The sequence below is a fragment of the Bos mutus genome, chromosome 7, assembly GCF_027580195.1.
Source record: "Bos mutus isolate GX-2022 chromosome 7, NWIPB_WYAK_1.1, whole genome shotgun sequence".
NCBI lineage: Eukaryota > Metazoa > Chordata > Mammalia > Artiodactyla > Bovidae > Bos > Bos mutus.
In genome coordinates this window covers 99,957,285-99,976,915 of record NC_091623.1, presented here as the reverse complement: position 1 = coordinate 99,976,915, position 19,631 = coordinate 99,957,285, and the positions used below count along the sequence as shown (strand labels likewise).

The following is a 19,631-nucleotide window of genomic DNA, read 5'->3' as shown; positions in this document are numbered from 1 at the left end:
GTCCCATTTCACACAGTGGTTGCTGATGGAACACACTACTTTGAGCCCCATTATGATCGTCTGATTGTGGATCCTTGTGTTTATATCTCAGATTGCTGACTCTATGCAAAGATTACTTCATGCTTAGAGCTGGGCAGAGGCTCCGCTTACAGTTCTGGGAGGGCACAAGGCAATCTTTATGCAACCCGACCTGCCCTTCCTCCCCTCCTGGCCTGGGCCTAGAATAGTGAATTACCCTGTTCTGGAAGAAACCCACCTTGTCACTGAGTGCTCTGAGCCAAGAAGAGGGGGAGCAGAGCTGGAAGTACAGTCATGAAGCCAGGCCGCAAAGCCCAGAGCTCCAAAGTCAGAGGGCTCAGATCTGATACGCCACTTCCCTTGTCCCTGCACCAGGGGCCGGTTTAGCTAGAACTTGTGGTACCCAGCAAGGAAGGTGTTTCTCTGCCTCCTAATGCCCACTGGATTTATATATACCATGCATATAAATACATAGGGGTGTGTTCACAGAGGCAGAGTTTGCAAGTGAATCAGATCAGATCAGTCGCTCAGTCGTGTCGTACTCCTTGCGACCCCATGAATCGCAGCACGCCAGGCCTCCCTGTCCATCACCAACTCCCGGAGTTCACTCAGACTCACGACCATCGAGTCAGTGATGCCATCCAGCCATCTCATCCTCTGTCGTCCCCTTCTCCTCTTGTCCCCAATCCCTCCCAGCATCAGAGTCTTTTCCAATGAGTCAACTCTTCGCATGAGGTGGCCAAAGTACTGGAGTTTCAGCTTTAGCATCATTCCTTCCAAAGAAATCCCAGGGCTGATCTTCAGAATGGACTGGTTGGATCTCCTTGCAGTCCAAGGGACTCTCAAGAGTCTTCTCCAACACCACAGTTCAAAAGCATCAATTCTTCAGCGCTCAGCCTTCTTCACAGTCCAACTCTCACATCCATACATGACCACAGGAAAAACCATAGCCTTGACTAGACAAACTTTGTTGGCAAAGTAATGTCTCTGCTTTTGAATATGCTATCTAGGTTGGTCATAACTTTCCTTCCAAGGAGCAAGCGTCTTTTAATTTCATGGCTGCAGTCACCATCTGTAGTGATTTTGGAGCCCAGAAAAATAAAATCTGACACTGTTTCCACTGTTTCCCCATCTATGTCCCATCAAGTGAATACTTACATGTAAATATGCATTTTAGGAAAATGTACAAGTATACATAGGAAACTATGTACATAGGAACCCATATGTGTGCACTTACCTGTATTGAGAATGCTTTTGTGTGGGTAGTCATATCTTCAGAGATACAAATCTGATCTCTCAAAATACAAAATCTGATCTCTGCTGTAAACATATAAGTGGCTTTTAAATGCTTTTAGGATAAATAACTAAATCCTAATGCAGCTTAAAAGGCCCTTTATGTGTAGTCCTGTTACACTCCACCTCTTTGTACATCTTTTCTACATTGACCTTTGCTTAGTCCTTTTTAGGGATGAGGTTTCCTTTCACTACAGGATTTAGTACATGCTTTTCTCCCTGAGTGGAATGTTCTGCCCTCCTCTCCTTTTCTAGAAATTATCTAGACCTCCTTCAGCTCTCAGCTGAAACTGTACTTCTTTGGGGGAATGTTTACTAATCTCTCAGAATTAGACAGATTCCTTCAAAACACTCTGAGTCTCTTCATAGAAACTGTTACAGTTAAAAAATCTGCATGCATTAAAAAAAAAATCCCTCAACCACAAACTCAATAAGGGCAAAGATAAACTATTTTTGTTCACTTACTGAACTTCAGCACCTAACAATTCCTGCCACTTGTTAGGACTCAACAGACATGTATTGAATCAGGGGTATATATAAACTTACCCAGGAAGAAGGGCCAGCACAGGAACCTGTGTGTTCTTAGGTAGCAATGGGACCATGATTATGTGACATGACATATTTTCTCATTTGGAGCATGCAAAAGTGTGCTTATGAATCCCTAAGTGTATTTATCTAAGGGAGAATGTTTGGGTTAAGCAGGTCTGTGTCCTAGTACCTGTGTGCATATTCCTATGGGAGTATACACAGAATAACAGAGATGTGTCCAGTCATCTAATTGAAAATGCATGTGTATGTATTTGTGCTGATATGGGTGTAGTCCTAGTACCTGTGTGCATATTCCTATGGGAGTATACACAAAAGAACAAAGATGTGTCCATACATCTAAGTGAAGGTGAGTGTGTATGTGTTTGTGCTGATATGGGTGTAGTCCTACTACTTGTGTACACATTCATCTGGGAGTATAAACAGAAGAACAGAGATGTGTCCATACATCTAAGTGAAAATGCATGTGTATGTGTTTGTGCTGATACAGGTGCAGGCACCAGTGTAAAAGTCCATGTGTATTATGTGTATTTATTTGGGTGTGTGCATCCATGGAGGTGTATGTATGTGTATGAATCACCCTCTTCTCTGAAGCTGGATGGGTTCCTCTTCAGACTGTTAACTAGGAGGATTTATGTGAATTAGGCAAATTGATTCCGATAGACCTCAGTATGATTTGACTTAATCATAGCAGAGTGTCCAAGAGGAAGGAGCACTGGACAAAGAGTCCATCCCTGCAGCAAGATCCTTTTTTCTTTCTATGCTGCTGTTTCTTGGTCTACATGCCGAGGGTCTGGGACAGTGATGTTATTATGGGGTATAACTATGTTGATGCCATGCTGTCACAAACACATTTTTAATCAAGTGCCTAATTGCTCAATGCACTTTATTATCATTGCTGTCTTTCACAGTAACTTTCTTTTTTCATCATTTATAAATTATTTTCAACTACATTGTTTTATTTGATAACACAGGGAAATTAGGATTCTGTTTATTTGACAGAATGATTACTTTTGTGAATGTATGCAGCTGTATAGAATCAATTTTTACATCTCCACTTTGTGCTCTTGAGCAGGAGGGGTGGGGAGAGGAAGACAGTGTGATCCCTAGGTCCCCAAACTGCAATCCTAGGAGCATCTGCATCACAGTCCTCTGGGGAAATAGTGATAAAATGCAGGTTCCTGGCCCCCAACTACAGTCCTGTCAGAATCTCAGGGATGAGGGTCAGGAATGTGCGTTTTCTCAGCCCAAATCATTCTGGGACTCTGTAAGGTTTGGGACCCACTGCAATAACATAAAATAATGTCAGAAGGCTCACTACCTAAACCGAGACCACCAACTCTTCCACAATTTCATAGAAAGTGATTTCTAAGGCTGCTCACCACACACTCAAGACTGAACCTCGATTCTCTTAGAGAGGAGGCTAGGTGAGCATTTGGATTTATAAAAAGACGCTGTGGGAACTGAAAGAAGAAAGGAAGTCTGAATATTTGTGAGCAGAACACACTTACTGTTGCATACATTCTGTGAGAACTGTGAACCGCTCTCAAACATAACAATAAAAACCTGGCAGCTTGTCAGGGTTGACTGTAGTATCTAGAGACACCCACTATAATTTTTATAAAGAGAAACACCAGGCAGTAGTGGAGAGACAGAATTGTCTAATAATGAAGGAAGCTCCCCAACAGCACTTGTGGCTTCTGGGCACAAGTCCTGAGGCTGCAAAGCCAACACGGTATGATCGAAAGAAAGCAGGGATTACCTAGGAATCCAATTCTGCTTTGCCATGGGTGTTGCTGTTGTGATTTCAAAAACCTGTTTTCTCTTCCTGGAGAAATGAACACATTCAGAAACTCCAGTCTTTTTCTTATGTATGCATGCGTGCTCCGTCACTTCAGTCATGTCTTTGTGACCCCATGGACCATAGCCCACCAAGCTCTGTTCACAGGGGTTTCCCAGCAAGAATACTGGAGTGGGTTGCCATGCCCACTCTAGGTGATCTTCCCAATACAGAGATTGAACCCACTTTGCCTATGTCTCCTGCATTGCGGGTGGATTCTTTACTGCTGAGCTACCAGGGAGCCCCCTTTCCCCCATAGCACCAGAAAAATAATAAGACAAGCCAGGAGAGATGGTCATCTCCTAGCCCCTGTATTACTTTGATACTGAGCCTGCCTCTTGGAATCTAGGGTTTCTTAGCACACTAAGAGGGTATGCATTCTCTCATTACCCATACTTCCCTGATATTCTCTACTGTGGAGACTCTGATGCAGACACACACCTGGGCAGAGAAATGGGAGGGGCACCCCTTTTCCAGATGTCAGGGGCTCCCTGCCTCTAAAGTGATTGGACTCACACAAACCCATGTGCTGTTAGTGAGCGCCACCCTCTGCCTCCTCCCTGGCCTTGGGAGAAGATCACTCAAACCGAGCTTGAATAATGGTGAAAGAGTATGCTGCCAAATTTCAGGCAATCTGGTTTCCTAGTCTACACTTAGCCACTGCTTACCTAGAGGATATAGGCTTGCCCCTTAGTTTCAAGGCTCAGAAATTGATCAAACCTCTCTGAAAAGAATCCCCAGGGAATAAAAACACAAATAAAACACCCATTAAAAATTTCTTCTTAGCATTGTCTCTCTCCTCTCTTACCTGATCCCCTACAGGGGAAAGATCGCCTACCCTAGTGGTAAAACACTGGGCTTTTGTTCAGGATATGTGGGTTTTATTTTAGTGTGGTCTGTAATCTTCAGCAACTTAGTTGACCCCTTCGAGTTTCACTTTCCTAATCCATAAAATGGGGACAAAGATAATAGTACCTGTTTTGTAGGGTTGCTGTGAGTACTAAACAAGATCATGCAGGAGAATCGCCAAGTACAAGGCCTGGCTCCCAGTAAACACACTGTAGTTATTAGCCATCATGATCACAACAGGTGCTCTATGGAATAGAAACCTGCTGTTGCACTTTTCAAATGGTAGGTATTGGTCGCTATATAACTTGAATAGACTGATTTTAACACAAGTCAACGGGGTGGGTCAGAGACACTTAACAATGCAGATAAAGCCCTGCCCTGGCAGTTATGGTTAGTTTCCCATGCTCTGAAAGCAGATCAGAGGCCAGGTGCAGAAAGCATGCTTTCAAAGAGACAAGTATAGTACAGAAACATATTTTTCATCCACAAGCAACAAGAGAGGAGGAGTTCTGCTTAGTGTACAAAATTATCTATGTAACCTTATTCCTAAAAATATGGTCCTTGGAAAAATCCATGGGATCATGCTAAAATGAAGATTCTTAGGCTCTAACTCAGATTTCTTGATCCAGATGTTCTGGAAATGATACTTTGTACTCCAAAGTCGAAAAACTGCTAAATACTCTATTGCCAGGCCAGTAGCAATTGTGATATCTAGATCATATTATACATAAAACATATTCAAGGGGGCATCTATTAAAGTATTATCAATGGGCCCACAATTTTATGAATAATCTAATTCTGTTTTTTATTTTAAAATATATTTCAGCCCATTTGTACAGCCATGCTTAGGACAAAGACTGAAAGCATAACATCACATTTAACTGTGTGATGTATCTCTAGGTGATAATGTTATGTGTGATTTATCTCATTTTGTGGGGCTTCGCACGTGGTGCTAGTGGTAAAGAAACCAATGCAGGAGGTATAAGAGACATGGGTGTGATCCCTAGGTTGGGAAGATCCCCTGGAGCAGGAGATGGCAACCCATTCCAGCATTCTTGCCTGGAAAATTCCATGGACAGAGGAGCCTGGTGGGCTATAGTCTATGGGGCTGCAAGGAGTACAATACGACTGAGTGCGTGCACATACACACACGTCTCATTTTGTGTTTTAATAGATTTTTAAAAGTTTCAGAATGAGTTCTATTCCTTTTTTAGCAAGATAAAAATGTACTTTTAAAATAAGAGCCATACAACCAGATGTGTAGCACTGAATACTTCCTGAAATCTTACAGAATTTTGGAGAAAGAAGGAAAGGTGGGACTTCGGTAAACCAAACTCTCTCTGCTAAGAGATGATGAAACAGGTCTAGAGAAAGGAAGTGATCTGCCTGAGGCTGCTCAGTGGTTAGGGGTATACTACATAGTTCCCAGGTCCTCAGAATCTTGGGCCAGAGGGCTTTGAAGTGCTCCCTGTGCTGGCCAGCAACCTGCCTCCCTTCCTTCCTGTCCTGTGAGGGTGACGGAAAGACCACAGGAAGTGCAATGATTCAAAGGGTGGAGAAGGATGTAATAGCCTTTGCAGAGAGGACTTTTCAGCTCTCAGTATTTTCTCTCTGGGAGTTAGTAGGTCATTTGCAAAAGGCATGGGAAGAGCAGCTGATGAAAAGGTCTAATAGTTTGGAAAACTGCTTAACCTTATTGCTCTATTTCTGGATTTCCCCCCATGGCCAAGGACTTTTGAGATCCTGATTTCCCCCGGAGGTTTCCTGGTTAGGAATGCAGTGAAACCTCTGAAGTCCAGAGGAATTGGGGAGAAGGCCGGCTGGAATTAGGGAATGGTCTGAATATTTTTTTAAGAACATTTAGGTCTATTGTTTTCCGGGACAAAGAATCACAGATTTGGAAAGGGTCTTAGTCCAAGCCCTGCTCAGTGTAGGAACTTTTTGTGCTTCATCCCACACAGAGCTTTGTTTGCACTTCTCTTGAATGCTTCCAATGAGAGGAGACACTATTCTGATAGAGAAGCTGTTTTATTCTCAGAAAAGTTTTCCTTTCCCTGAACATGAATCTATCTTCCTGAAAGGTTCTACTTGCCTTCTGCTATTCATATAAACCAGATATGCTCCTCTTCCCCAGATGGTCCTTGAATATTTGAAGGCAATGATCATGCACCAAATTGTGCTTCATGGCATTCTCTTCTGCAAGCTGAACACCCCTGGTATATTAAACCATTCTTTTTATGACAAATGCCATCAGCTCTAGTTAGAAACAAACTGCTGTCTTCTAATTAGCCTCTTAATTAATGGCTATATAAATTCAGAGCTGAGCAGAGCTTAGAGACCACCTGCACAAGCCTCACTATTCTACAGATGAGCAAAGTGAGGTGCACTGAGAAAACAGGAAAACTGCCTTACCCAACTTGAGAGAAACAGACAGGCAAACAGACAGAGGAGAGTCTGAGTTGAGACCTGAAATCTAGTTGCATGAATCCTAGTCCAGGCCTCTTTCACCCCACCCTGCCTCCTATTATTCATAAAACACAAGAATTTCTCAAGTTCTTGAAAGTGGTTGGGAAGTTTGTTCTCTTAGGTATTTCAAAAATTCCTCCTTCAAATTGTATTTGCACTGTGTGAAGTAGGGGTTAGCATAGGGCTGAATTTAATAAAAAGCATCCTTCCAGGTGTGTTAACCCTTATTGCTCTCTGTTGTCAGAAGTTCATCTCCATTGACCTAGAATTCTAGCTCAAAATGGCCAGCACATGCAGAGGGCCACCAAGGCAGGTCATATTTTCCATAACGTCCAGCTACCTGCTCAACGTAGCAGACCTTCCCAACTTTGGAACCAGAAAATGAATTTTCCAGGATGTGAGGCTGTGTTCCTGCTTTACCTTGTGCTTGTTTTAAAGTTTCATATCCTCTTTTCAATCTGGCCTGATTCTCTGACGAGAAGACAAAGCAGAGACTCAGGGAAGCAAACCAGGTACTTCAGTGATTGGTTTCCCATCCCAGTTCCCAACAAACCCTGCAGTCACATGCTTCCAAGGGAACATTCCTCCCTGCCCTAACCCACAGCAATCGCCCTCTTCTCTCAACAAGGTATTGTGTTTCCAGTTCTTACACTTGCTCTGGCGTGGACTATAAACTGGCACATGTTGCTCCCTGGTTTCCGTGTGTTCAGGAATCACACGGACCTGGGTTCCAGTCCTAACCCTGCAACTAGCTGGCTATGTGACTTTGGAAAGTGACTTCACCTTTCTGAAACTCAATTACTTCATTTGTTAGATGAATACAATTTTGCTACCTACCTCATAAGACTGTCAAGGTCACACAATGCCTGCTGCTGCTGCTGCTAAGTCACTTCAGTCGTGTCCGACCCTGTGCAACCCATAGACGGCAGCCCACCAGGCTCCCCCGTCCCTGGTATTCTCAAGGCAAGAACACTGGACTGGGTTGCCATTTCCTTCTTCAATGCATGAAAGTGAAAAGTGAAAGTCTTAGCGACCCCATGGACTGCAGCCTACCAGGCTCCTCCGACCATGGGATTTTCCAGGCAAGAGTCCTGGAGTGGGGTGCCATTGCCTTCTCCGTGCCTAAAAGGTGCCTAAAGTGAAAGAAGTGAAAGTGTTAGTCACTCAGTCCTGTCTGACTCTTTGCAACCCCATGGACTGTAGCCCGCCAGGCTCCTTTGTTCATGCAGTTTGCCAGGCAAGAATACTGGAGTTGAGTTGCCATTCCCTTCTCCAGGGGATCTTCCCGACCCAGGGATTGAACCTGGGTCTCCTACATTGCAGGTGGATTCTTTAGCATCTGAGCCACCAGGGAAGCCCCCAAAAGTATCTAATACAGTCCCTAATATTTAGTAAGATTTCATAGAAGATATCTATATAGTATTATTAATAGTATGCTCCAGAATTCAGAGACTAAAACCTATATTTTTCCCCTGCTACATACAGTAGTTGTAAATACCACCTGACTGATACTGGCCTAGGCTTCTTTAGGCAGTAGAAGTGAAACATCAGAAACATTCTCAGCATCGTGTAAGGACAGTTCCTATTTCCCAGCTCCCTATTCCCCAGATTCCCTCTTCCAATAATGATCTCACCAAGGAGGCCCACCCTGGCCTGCCACTTTGCACACCTGTCAGCTCGCATCTCAGGATAAGGTTCTCATTTGACAGACTTCGAGAACTTGCTGTCCAGGCAAAGACAACTTTATGACGATGAATCCAGCACAAACCTTATGTAACCAACCTGTCAGCAAACAGAGGGACAGAGAGACACTGACAAATGCCTGCCTCCACAAAGAAACAAAGCAGAACAAAAGGATATAGAAAGCAAGGAACTGAGATAGGCTTAAAATGCTCTTGCTTGTCCAAACTCTTAACAGATCAATGTTCTTATATTTGAAGTATTTCTAAATGAACATGAATTAGGCTAAACTCCATTTTAGCTGGGACTTTATGAACTAACATTCATAGCAGAGTGTTTAACTGAAATTACATTGTTTGCTCCTCTAGTCAAACAAGGATGTATATAACATTGTTTATTAATAATATTTATTGTCCATGGGACTTACAAATGATGATAGAAAAGTTTCCACCTTTTTTTTTTCTTCTAAATAAGACAGGAAATTTCTACCTGGAGTGGCTTGAAATCCCTTCAGGTCATAAAGAGTCAAGGAATCTTCCAGTTTCTCTAAATGCTGAGGATATCCTAGTGAACACTTGCTGAGAAAAAGGAATAATTCTTTCACTTGTCCCTATTGCAGATTATTTGTGTACTGCCTGTGTTCTTTATCAAGGACTCAAAAGAAATAAAAACATCTGCTTAAATGAATTTGTTAATGTGACAGCCCCAGGGAAAAGATTCCACAATTGAGGGTGAGGGCAAAATTCAATGACAATGTGGTGGAGAGAATACGCCAGTTCCTGGTATGACAGCCGGGTTCCCTGGCTTTAGCTCCGACTCTCACATCCTTGGCTTCTTACCTTGGGCAGGTCATCCCCCTTGCAGGCTTTCAGTCTCTTTGGATGTCAAATGCTTTTTATGCTTTCTCCTTCCAAGTCCAAGATCCCATGAGGCTATGAGGAGTGTGAAGATTAACTGCAGAAGCTGCCTGCATCTCTGAGTGCAGGGGCCAGAGCAGGAGAAGAATGTGATAATAGGTATGAAAGCCCTTGGAGAAAGAGCAGAAGTGCTGAATGGCACACACTCTCTGAAGCCTGATGGCATGTTCTAGAAACACGGGCAGCTAACTTTCTCTTGAGATGTCAGGGCTCGCCTGGAAACACACTATCACTGAGCTGATGGGAAGCAGAGGAGACTAATGCTTTTCTGGTTGGGCACCCTGGCTGGGATAGAAGAGAAGAAAGAAGTAGAGTCAGCTTTGTAAGCGAGTGAAATGGCAACGAACCCTGCAGGCTGAACCTCTCCTGGCTGGCGCTGCCAAGGAGGACGATCCACTCCGTCAAACCTGGGCCAAGCTCTGGCTCAAACACACAGGCAAAAATAGAAAGGGGGTGGGAAAAGAAATGTGTTTACTTTCATGATTTTCCCTTACGTCCCTCTTAACAGTATTATAATCTCTCCACAAACAGGCAGTAATGGCTCAGAGGCCTCGCCTTCATTGATAAACCCTCTCAAACGATTCATGTCTCACAGTCAGTCTGTGGGCAGCTGGTGAATAAGCTTGGAAGGCAGTGTGATGGAGTAGAACACTGGCCCAAGGTCGGTCGCTAACTGGGTAAAGTGTGAAAAATGCCTCTCTGGTGCTCTGCAAAATGAAGTGGTTATATTAGGCAGAATCGAAACATCTGCTTAGATTTTTGAAGTTCATAACTGGTTCTCAACCAGGGGCAATTTCATCCCTCAAGGTAGGGGTATCTGGCAGTGACTGGAGACATTTCTGGTTGTCACAGCTCAGGGAATGCTCCTGGCATCTCGTGGGTAGAGACCAGGGCTGCTGCTAAACATCCGACAATGTGGAGGACAGTCTTCCACAGTGGAGAATTCTCTGGCTGAAAATGTTAAAAGTATGAGGTTGAGAAATCTTGATTTGTCCTGAAGTGACTAGAGTCACAGGGAGAGGGGGCAAAAAAGGACAGCGGTTCAAAAGGAGGAGGGTTCAAACCCTGTTTCTAGATCATGAGGTTTTCACCAGTGACATGTTTTCCAGCTTTTCTCCCTATAACCCATGACTTTTTCATTTCCCTTGGAATTTCAGGGCTATGTTTGAGCAACTTTTTCACAAGAACTTCCTTATCCTCAAAATGCCAAGCCCTGATGCACTATGATCTCTACTATGAGAAAAGACAAAGATAAAAATATAAGCAGCTGCAAAACAAGTAGAACTGGAAGGTGGGCAGCAGAGGCACATGGAAGCACACAACAGATGCCCATAACTCCAGTTCTATGAGTCAGTGTTTCTGATGTTACAACATAGGAATAATACTCGTAAGAAGAGCAAGATGAGCTATGCTGGGTGAGCACACAGTGAAAGAACTGATGTGAGAGCAGCAGCGTTAGAAGAGACGCAGGTTTGCAGTGGCAGATTCAAAGGCAAACGAAAGGGTTAAGCAATCAGTGCATGTCATTCCACATTAAGTCACCGGGCAGTTATTACAAATAGTTACCTGCAGTTTCCAGTGGGGGAGGCAAGCACACTCCAGTCAAGGGGTTTTGGAGAAACAGGTGCAATGAAGTCATGGTCAAACAATTTATTTACTGTAAACTTTAGACTTTGCTCAGGAAAACAACCAAAGCTGCCCCTCAAGTCCCTGCCTACAACACCCCGTTTGAGCAAATAAGAGGGGCGAGGAGAGTCCATGTTCACAGCGAAAGGTCCGAGAGACTCAGTATCTTCCAGTCCAAGGGTGCAGGAAGGAAGGTCTCCTTCAGATACAAATTACCAGCAGCAATATATTACCCCTAATACTTGATCAATGAGGTAGATATGCAGGAAAAGTCATCAAAACATAGCAGCCCCAGGTCCTTTGAGACTGAAGCCCTTCAGACATAAACTTAACAAGTTCCAGGCAAAGAGGAACTGAACTGTACAAGAAACAGTTACTCAAATATATTTTGTTACAACTTAAAAAAATAAAAAATAAAAAGGCAGAAGGATATCTTTCCTCCTGCACATCTCTGTACAACTTTATTCTAAATTTATTAGACTCAAGTTAAATAGTCTGTTTAGTGTTTTGTTGCAGGGTACTGGGGAGAAGGGGTGTCTTAAAAAGTAGAAAACCGGCATTACAGCAGTGAGTCATTTGTACTACAATTCCTCCCTTGTGAATCAATGCTATCACTGGGCACAGTACCTTGCTGGTTCACAAAGTTTTCGGTGCCTGGGGGGTCTTCACACAGCAGTTCACTGTCTTTCTCCTCCCCCAGGTGATATCCACTCTGTTCCCCTGTGTAGTCAGTCCTGTCATTGCTGTTGCTGGAGCAGCCATTCCCATAGGCCTTCAATGAAGACCTGCGCAGGCAGAGAAGCTCCTGGAAGGCAATCCTGAAATCTGGGCTCCGGCAGTAGATAAGGGGATTGAAAGCGGAGTTGATGTAGCCCAACCAGTTTAGAAGGATGTATATTTCCTTACGGATGAGGTTATCCTTGATCACGTGCACAATGTTGACAATGAAGAAGGGCAGCCAGCACAGGGTGAAAGTGCCCATGATAATGCCTAAAGTCTTGAGGGCTTTGTGTTCCTTCAAGTAGAACTTGGAGGTCCTGCGTTGTCCTAGACCGCTCCGCCCATCCTGCTCCACTTGACTGACGTTTTGGGCATGGAAGCGGCCCTCAGATTTGTCGATCTTCTGGAGCTGCCTTTTGGCCACCTGGAACACCCTGGAGTAGACGAAGACCATGACCACCAGGGGAAGGTAGAAGGACACAATGGAGGAGGCAATGGCATAGGGTTGGTTCGTGAAGAAGTCACAGCAGGTTTCCTTAGCATAGCAGTTGATGGCTTCCTTGTGGCTGGCCCGGTACCAGTGCATCTGAATGGGTAAGAAGGAGGTAAGGCCAGACACGATCCACACCATCAAAATGACCACCCGGGCCTTATTCTTGGTCAGCAGGCACTGATACTTGAAGGGTGACGTGATGGCTAAGTAGCGATCCACAGCGATCACGCACAAGGTCTCAATGCTGGCCGTGACGCATAACACGTCAATGGAAGTCCAAAACTCACACCAGAAGTTGCCAAAAGTCCACATTTTCATGAGGATGTGGCAGGCCCCAAAAGGCACCACTGCCAGGCCCATGACCAGGTCAGCACAGGCCAGGGAGGTGATGAAGTAGTTGGTGACCGTCTGGAGACGCTCAAACTTGGCAATGGCTGTGATGACTAGCACGTTTCCAAACACGATGGCCAGGACAATAAGCGACATGAGGATGCCCATGCCCACAACCCAGGCCTCGTCCCGTTCCAGCGTGACGTTTTGGTCCGGCGCGTGGCTTGTGTTGGGCGCCAGCAAAAAGACGCTGCGGTTCCCGGGCTGCCCCATGGCGCGCAGGCTGGCAGGTGAGCGCACAGGCTGCCGGCGCACCAGCCGCCCTCAGCGAGCGGACCTCCGGCGGGGCGCTGCGGGCAGCAAGCGAGCACCTGGAAGACTCATTCAGCGGCCGTGGGTGGGTGTGGGTGTGGTAGGGGTGCGTGGTGCACTCAGCTCCGGGGCTACTCTGGGCTCGCAGTGCCTGTCAGTTCAGCCAGTTCCAGCTTGCGCTCTGGAGAAGCCGTCTCTGAGTGCGCGCTGTCCGTTATGTGCCCAGGACTTTAGGGGAACTGCCCTCCCCGTGACGTGCTACAACTTTCAACCAATAGAACGCGGGAAGCCCCAAAGGGGCGAGGCCCACGCCCTCTCCCGCCCCTTCCCTCCCTTCTCCTGCCTGCTCCTGGGGCTGGCCCGGGCGGGACCCAACTGCTCTAGGAGGGCGGGTCGGCCACCATTCCCTCGGGGCTCTCTCGGCTGGCCCCGGAGGCTGAAGCCGGCTCTGGCGAGCGTACCAGCCAACTAGAAGGTGCCAGTTCTTTCGTGACTGCTACCTGTCTGCCTGGGGCGCCTGTGCGGCTTGGTCTCAGGGTAGATGGCAATACTCCGGCACTCCCTCGCATTCGGAAATAGATGATCGTGCCCACCGAGACACGCACAGGCAGGCGCACTGTACCCCGACATACATGCTTAGACTTATACGGAACCACAGCCACAGACACTCAGACACACCCATCCAGCGCACTAACGAGCGCGCAGGCACAGAAGCCGACTGGCACAAAGTCACCCCTGTCCAACACAAAAGACATGGCCAGGAGCAAACCAGGAGCACCCGGAAGCATAAAGACACGGACATACAGACAAAAAAAGTAAACAAATAGCATACAAACGCCCACTTGGAGGCAAGCAGTGTGCCACAGAGAAGGACTTCCCCATCTGGATATTCCAAACTCTTTACCCTTGCCCCCTGGACATCCACTCCATCTTCCCCAGTACACAGGACTCATGGTATATTCCCTTTCAGACATTTGGCAAGACCACAGGTGGTGACTTTAGCAGCAGCCAATTTCCTCAGCATGCTTGCTGTCCAGTACTTTTGGTGCCCTCCTTGGGAATTTGCAGGGGTTGAGACCTAATTTTACTCTTGGGATTTCATTTGGAGCTGGGGTATACATGTATGTGCTTGAGGATAGGAAGAGAACGTTGTATGCTTTAATTCTTAATTCTAGGGAGTGTGGCATCGTTCCTTCCTTCTCCGTTAAAATGAGAATATGTTGAAAATGAAATAATTTTCAAGTTCAACTTCTTCAATAATCCCTTTGCAACTAGAAAAAATCTTCTGTTCGGTAGTTTGTTGATCTGTTGGGCTGAGCCATATGAAATTGCCACTTTTCTGTGGTATCTGACTTTAAATAGATGACAATTTCATATGGCTCAGATTATTAAGAAGGTGTTAACATTAAGAAATGTTTTGAAACCACAGAAAGCAAAAGATAACTTCTCTTAAAAAACTAGAGTCTTTGTCCATGAAATACTATCCTTTGCATGTGGCATATGAATTTACTGTTTAAAAAATTAATTTTCAGGGTTTGATTTCCCATGTATCATTTGTGTCTTTGAAACATGGAAAGTATTTTATGCAGTGTAACTGAACATATTTTCTAGATTACATAATAACATAACAATGGTTAACATTTATGGAACGTTCTGCTATGTGCTTTTAATGCATTATTCCATTTAATCCTTCCCACAGTCCCATGGTGTGTGTTGTTAGGGTGGGGTGGGGTATAACTATTTTTAGCTTAATTCACAAATGGGTCTCAAAGAAGAAAATAGCTTGCCCATGGGCACAAGACCAGGCAGTGCCAGAAGCAGAAGCTGAACTCAGTTCTGTTTGACTCTAAAATCCATCTTTTAATCCTTTCAATGTACCGTGTCACCACAGTGCAGAAAGGAATAGAGGATGGGGAAGAAGGACCACAACTGGAATTGGAATACCAGGTTTCAAATTCTCATCTTAGAACTTTCTAGCTCATATTCCTTAGGCAAATAAAAAATGTGGAGCCTAATTTCCCCTATGTCTAAATGAGGAATTAAGTCACTTCCATTGTGCTGAATGAGAATCAGATGATATAATGACAAATGTAATTATGATTTGCACTTATAAATGCCACACAAATAAAGGTTATACATAAATTTATATAAATTACTTAGTAGTTTAGAAGATATTGTTCATATTCTCTAATAGAACACTAAAATGCTTTAGGACAAAAGTAACATGGGCATTTACACAAGAAGTATAACTCAGAAACAAAATTTAAACTACATGCTCTTTTTAACTTTCTTCACTAGCAGAAATTGTTTTTGCATGACAGATGCCTTAAAATAACAAATATTTCCCATAAAAGCCACACATATTAATTAAGAATCTATTATGTTCACATAGTTTTCAAAATATACCCACCCCATATTTGTGTTTTCCAAAATTGGCTCTGGTATGATGCATTTTAGGAAGAGGCAGTGTGCATTATGCAATTATGCAATATTTCTTTAAATATATATCTACCCCAAATTGTGAAACTGGGCCATTTAAAGCCTCCTTCCTGTTTGTGAAGCTATGAAATAAATAAGCATATTGTTTAACCTTCTTATAACAATAAAGGAACAAAGAAAGCCCTTATAGGACAAACATTAATTGATCATTTAGATATACATGTAAGTCACTTAAAATTTTAACATTGATTATTTTGGGAAGCACCTTTTAAAAAACCCACAAACACTAAATCCAGAAGGGAGGCTGCTATGTCAACAAAGTTCCAGGCCTTTGCCTCATCAGCTTTGCCAAGCGGGCACCCCTCTCAATCTCTTCCCCTTTCTTTTTCTTATATCACTGTGGCTGATAGAAATTTCAAAATGTCTTCATGCCAGGAGTCTTTTACCTGACCTCCTTTTTTAGAATTGTAAGATTAAAGACAGAATGGAAAAGAGTTTAATAGATCATTTATTCTCTCCACGCTTCCAGTTTGAAAATTAGGAAAGTGTCTGGTCGAAGGTGACAGGGAAGACTGGGAGTCCAGGTCTGTTCCTGGTCTCACGTGTTTTCACCGCCCAACATTGTAGCTTCATTTCCCAGTGGAGGAGTGTGACTAGCACTGCTTACTGGGCTTGTGGTCTTAGAGTGTTAATGTTTTAGTTGAACTGGAAAGTTCTAAATGTACCTTTGTTAGATGTAAGGAAAAGCAGGCTCTTTTATGGTGATTGATAGTGTCTAACTACATATTTTATCAATCCCTTACGACTCTGATTTGTCATTTCCTGCCTGCCAAACAGGAAAAAAAAGTCACATTTTGATTTACCAAACAAATGTTTAAAGAGAGTAAGGCTCTGTGAGCCAAGGAATGCTCTCACATGAATATCTGGATGCCTTAGGAAACTCTTAGACTGGTCTTGGCTTAGGCAAGATTATTTCCATCTTTTAAAACATTTATTTTTATTGTTGAGGTGTAATTGATATATAACACATCAGTTTCAAGTGTACAATGTAATGATTCAGTAGTTGTATTCATTGTGAAGTGATCACCTCAGTAAGTCTTGTTACCATCCATCACCATGCATTAAAAGTTAACTTTTAAGATTTGCTCTCTTGGCAACTTTCAAGTATGCTCTACAATATTACTGACTGCAGTCCCCATGCTATACGTTACATCCCCATGACTTATTTATTTTATAATTAAATGTTTGTACCTCTTGACCCCCTTCCCCTGTTTTACCCTTTCCCTATCACCCTTCCACTCTGGCAAACACCATTTTGTTCTCTGTATCTATGACTTCTGTTTTGTTTTCTTTTGTTGTTCACTTGTATTATTTTTTAGATTTCACGTGCAAATGAAATCATATGCATTTGTCTTTGTCTGACATTTCATTTAGCATCATTCCCTTAAGGTTCATCCACATTGCTGTAAATGGCAAGATTTCATTCTTTTTTATGATGTAGTGGTATTCCATTTATGTGTGTGTATCAGATCTCCTTTATCTACTCATCTATCAGTGTATATTTATGTTGCTTTCTTATCTTGGCTGTTGTAAATAATGCTGTAAAGAACATGGGGGTACACACATCTTTTTGATTTAGTGTTTTTGTTTTCTTCAGACAGACACCCAGAAGTGGAATAATTGCATCATATGTTAGATCTACTTTTAATTTTTTGAGGAACTCAACCCCATACTGTTTTTCATAGTGGTTGCACCAATTTACATTTCCTCCAACAGTGCGTGAGAGTTCCCTTTGGTCCACATCCTTACCAACGCTTTTTTTGTTTTTGGTAATGGCTATTCTAACTGATGTTAGGTGATAGCTCATTGTGGTTTTGATTTGCCTTTCCCTGGTGATTAGTGATGTTGAGCTTCTTTTCATGTGTCTGTTGACTCTCTGTATGCTTTCTTTAGAAAAATGTATACTCAGATCCTCTGCTCATTTTTTGAAATCAAATTGTTTGCTTGTTTACTATTGAATTTTATGAGTTTTTAATATATTTTGGATATTAATCTCTTATCAGATATATGATTTGAAAATATTTTCTCCCATTCAGTAGGTTGCCTTTCCATTCTGTTGATTGTTTCATTTGCTGTGCAGAAGCTTTTTAGTTTGATGTAGTCCCACTTGCTTGGTTTTCATTTTATTGCCTCTCTTTTGGATTCAGATTCACAGATTTTTTGCTAAGATCACTGTCAAGTAGCTTACCACTTATGTTTTCTTCTAGGAGGTTTATACAAAGTAGATACAGAAGGAATGTACTTCAGCCTAACCAAGGGCACATATAACAAGCTCACAACAAACATACTACATGGTGAAAGGTTGAAAGTTCTTCCTCTAAAATCAGGGACAAGATGGCAAAGATGTCCGTTCTTTGGGTAATATGGTCATTTTAATGATATGAATTCTTCCACTCCATAAGCACAGAATATTTTTCCATTTCTTTGTGTCTTCTTGAATTTCTGTTATCATTGACATCATTTTTGGTGTACAGGTCTTTCTTTCACCCCCTTGGTCAAATTTATTCCCAGGCATGTTATTCTTTTTGATGCAGTTGTGAATGGGGTTTTCTTAATTCCTCTTTCTGATAGTTTGTTGTTAAAGATATAGAAATGCAATTAATTGTTCTAACAATGACATGACTTTATGTAGAAAACCTTAAAGATGCTACCCAAAACCTGTTAGAACAATTGAATTCAGTAAGGTGGCAGGGTACAAAATAACATACAAAAATTAATTGCGTTTCTATATCCTTAACAACAAACTATCAGAAAATGATGTCAATGATGACAGAAATTCAAGAAGACACAAGGAAATGGAAATGCAATTCCTGTCAAGATCCCAACGGGATTTTTCATAGAAATAGAACAAACAATCCTAAAATGTGTTTGGAACCACAAAGACCCCAAATAGACAAAGCAATCTTGAGGAAGAAGAATAGATTGGAAGTCATCAAGCTCTCTGGTTTCAAGCTATATTACAAAGCTGTAGTAATCAAAACAAACACATAATTAATGGGACAGGGTAGAAGACCCAGAAATAAACCCTTGCATATATGGTCAATTAATTTACAACAAAAGAGGCAATAATATTCAGTGGAGGAGAGAACAGCTTATTCAATAAACAGCATTAGGAAAACTGGACAGACACATGCAAAAGAATAAAACTAGACCACAATGATACACCATATGCAAGAATTAACTTAAAATGGAGGAAAGACTTGAATGTTTCCTAGAAGAAAACAGATGGTAAGCTACTTGACATCAGTCTTTTTTTCTTTTTTAAAAAATTTATTTATAATTGGGGGATGTGCTCAGTTGCTTCAGTCGTGTCTGACTCTTTGTGATCTATCAACTCTTTGTGATCTATCTATCAAACCCACCAGGTTCCTCTGTCCATGGGGATTCTCCAGGCAAGAATACTGGAGTAGGTTGCCATGCCCTCCTCCAGGAGATCTTCCCAACTGGAGGATAATTGCTTACAATATTTTTGACCTCCATCTTGAAGACTTTTTCCATCTTTATGATCCTCTAAACTGAGAAAATCTATAGTTTTTTTTTTTAATGATGATCTCAAATGTTTGTCTTTAGTATGATCTCTGTATGGTATTACCTCATTAAGTTTACAGTAAATGAGACTAAATGCATGCAAGCTTAGCATATTGCCTTGGAAAAGAGATAGCTATTATTGAAATCTTATCTTTGAATCAAAATGTATTTAAAGAATGTATGTCTTATCAGATCACATTGTGAAAGGCCACTTTGAATATAAATAATGAGTAATTTATTTTTAATTTGAATTTTTGTGAAAAAGACTTTTGAAAGGAATAAAACTTGATTCCTTAGTAAGAAAAATGATGATGAAAATGACTTTCATCATTGAGTTATATAGCTGGATGGGATGTTAGTGACTTTTGAATGAAGCATCTCTTAGCCTAGGTAGCTCCTTACATAGTGCATCTGCCAAAATTCTTTGACAGCTATCTCTAATGAAAGCAAGCACACCAGTTCTTTTCATTGGTGTACGTTTCTCCAACTATCCAGATATTGAACTGAAATCCAT

General features: G+C 42.5%; 1 protein-coding gene across 1 annotated transcript; it reads right to left on the bottom strand.

The window, feature by feature from the left end:
• Positions 1-11,244: 11,244 nt before the first annotated feature.
• Positions 11,245-13,302, bottom strand: ADRB2 (adrenoceptor beta 2). Its single transcript, XM_005910415.3, has one exon. It carries the CDS (start codon positions 13,049-13,051, stop codon positions 11,795-11,797), a length of 1,257 nt encoding a protein of 418 aa, XP_005910477.1. The 5' UTR covers positions 13,052-13,302; the 3' UTR covers positions 11,245-11,794.
• Between the last annotated feature and the right edge of the window lie 6,329 nt (positions 13,303-19,631).

Coding starts and splice junctions, on each gene's coding strand:
- ADRB2 (XM_005910415.3), bottom strand. CDS start 13,051: ATGGGGCAGCCCGGGAACCGCAGCGTCTTTTTGCTGGCGCCCAACACA.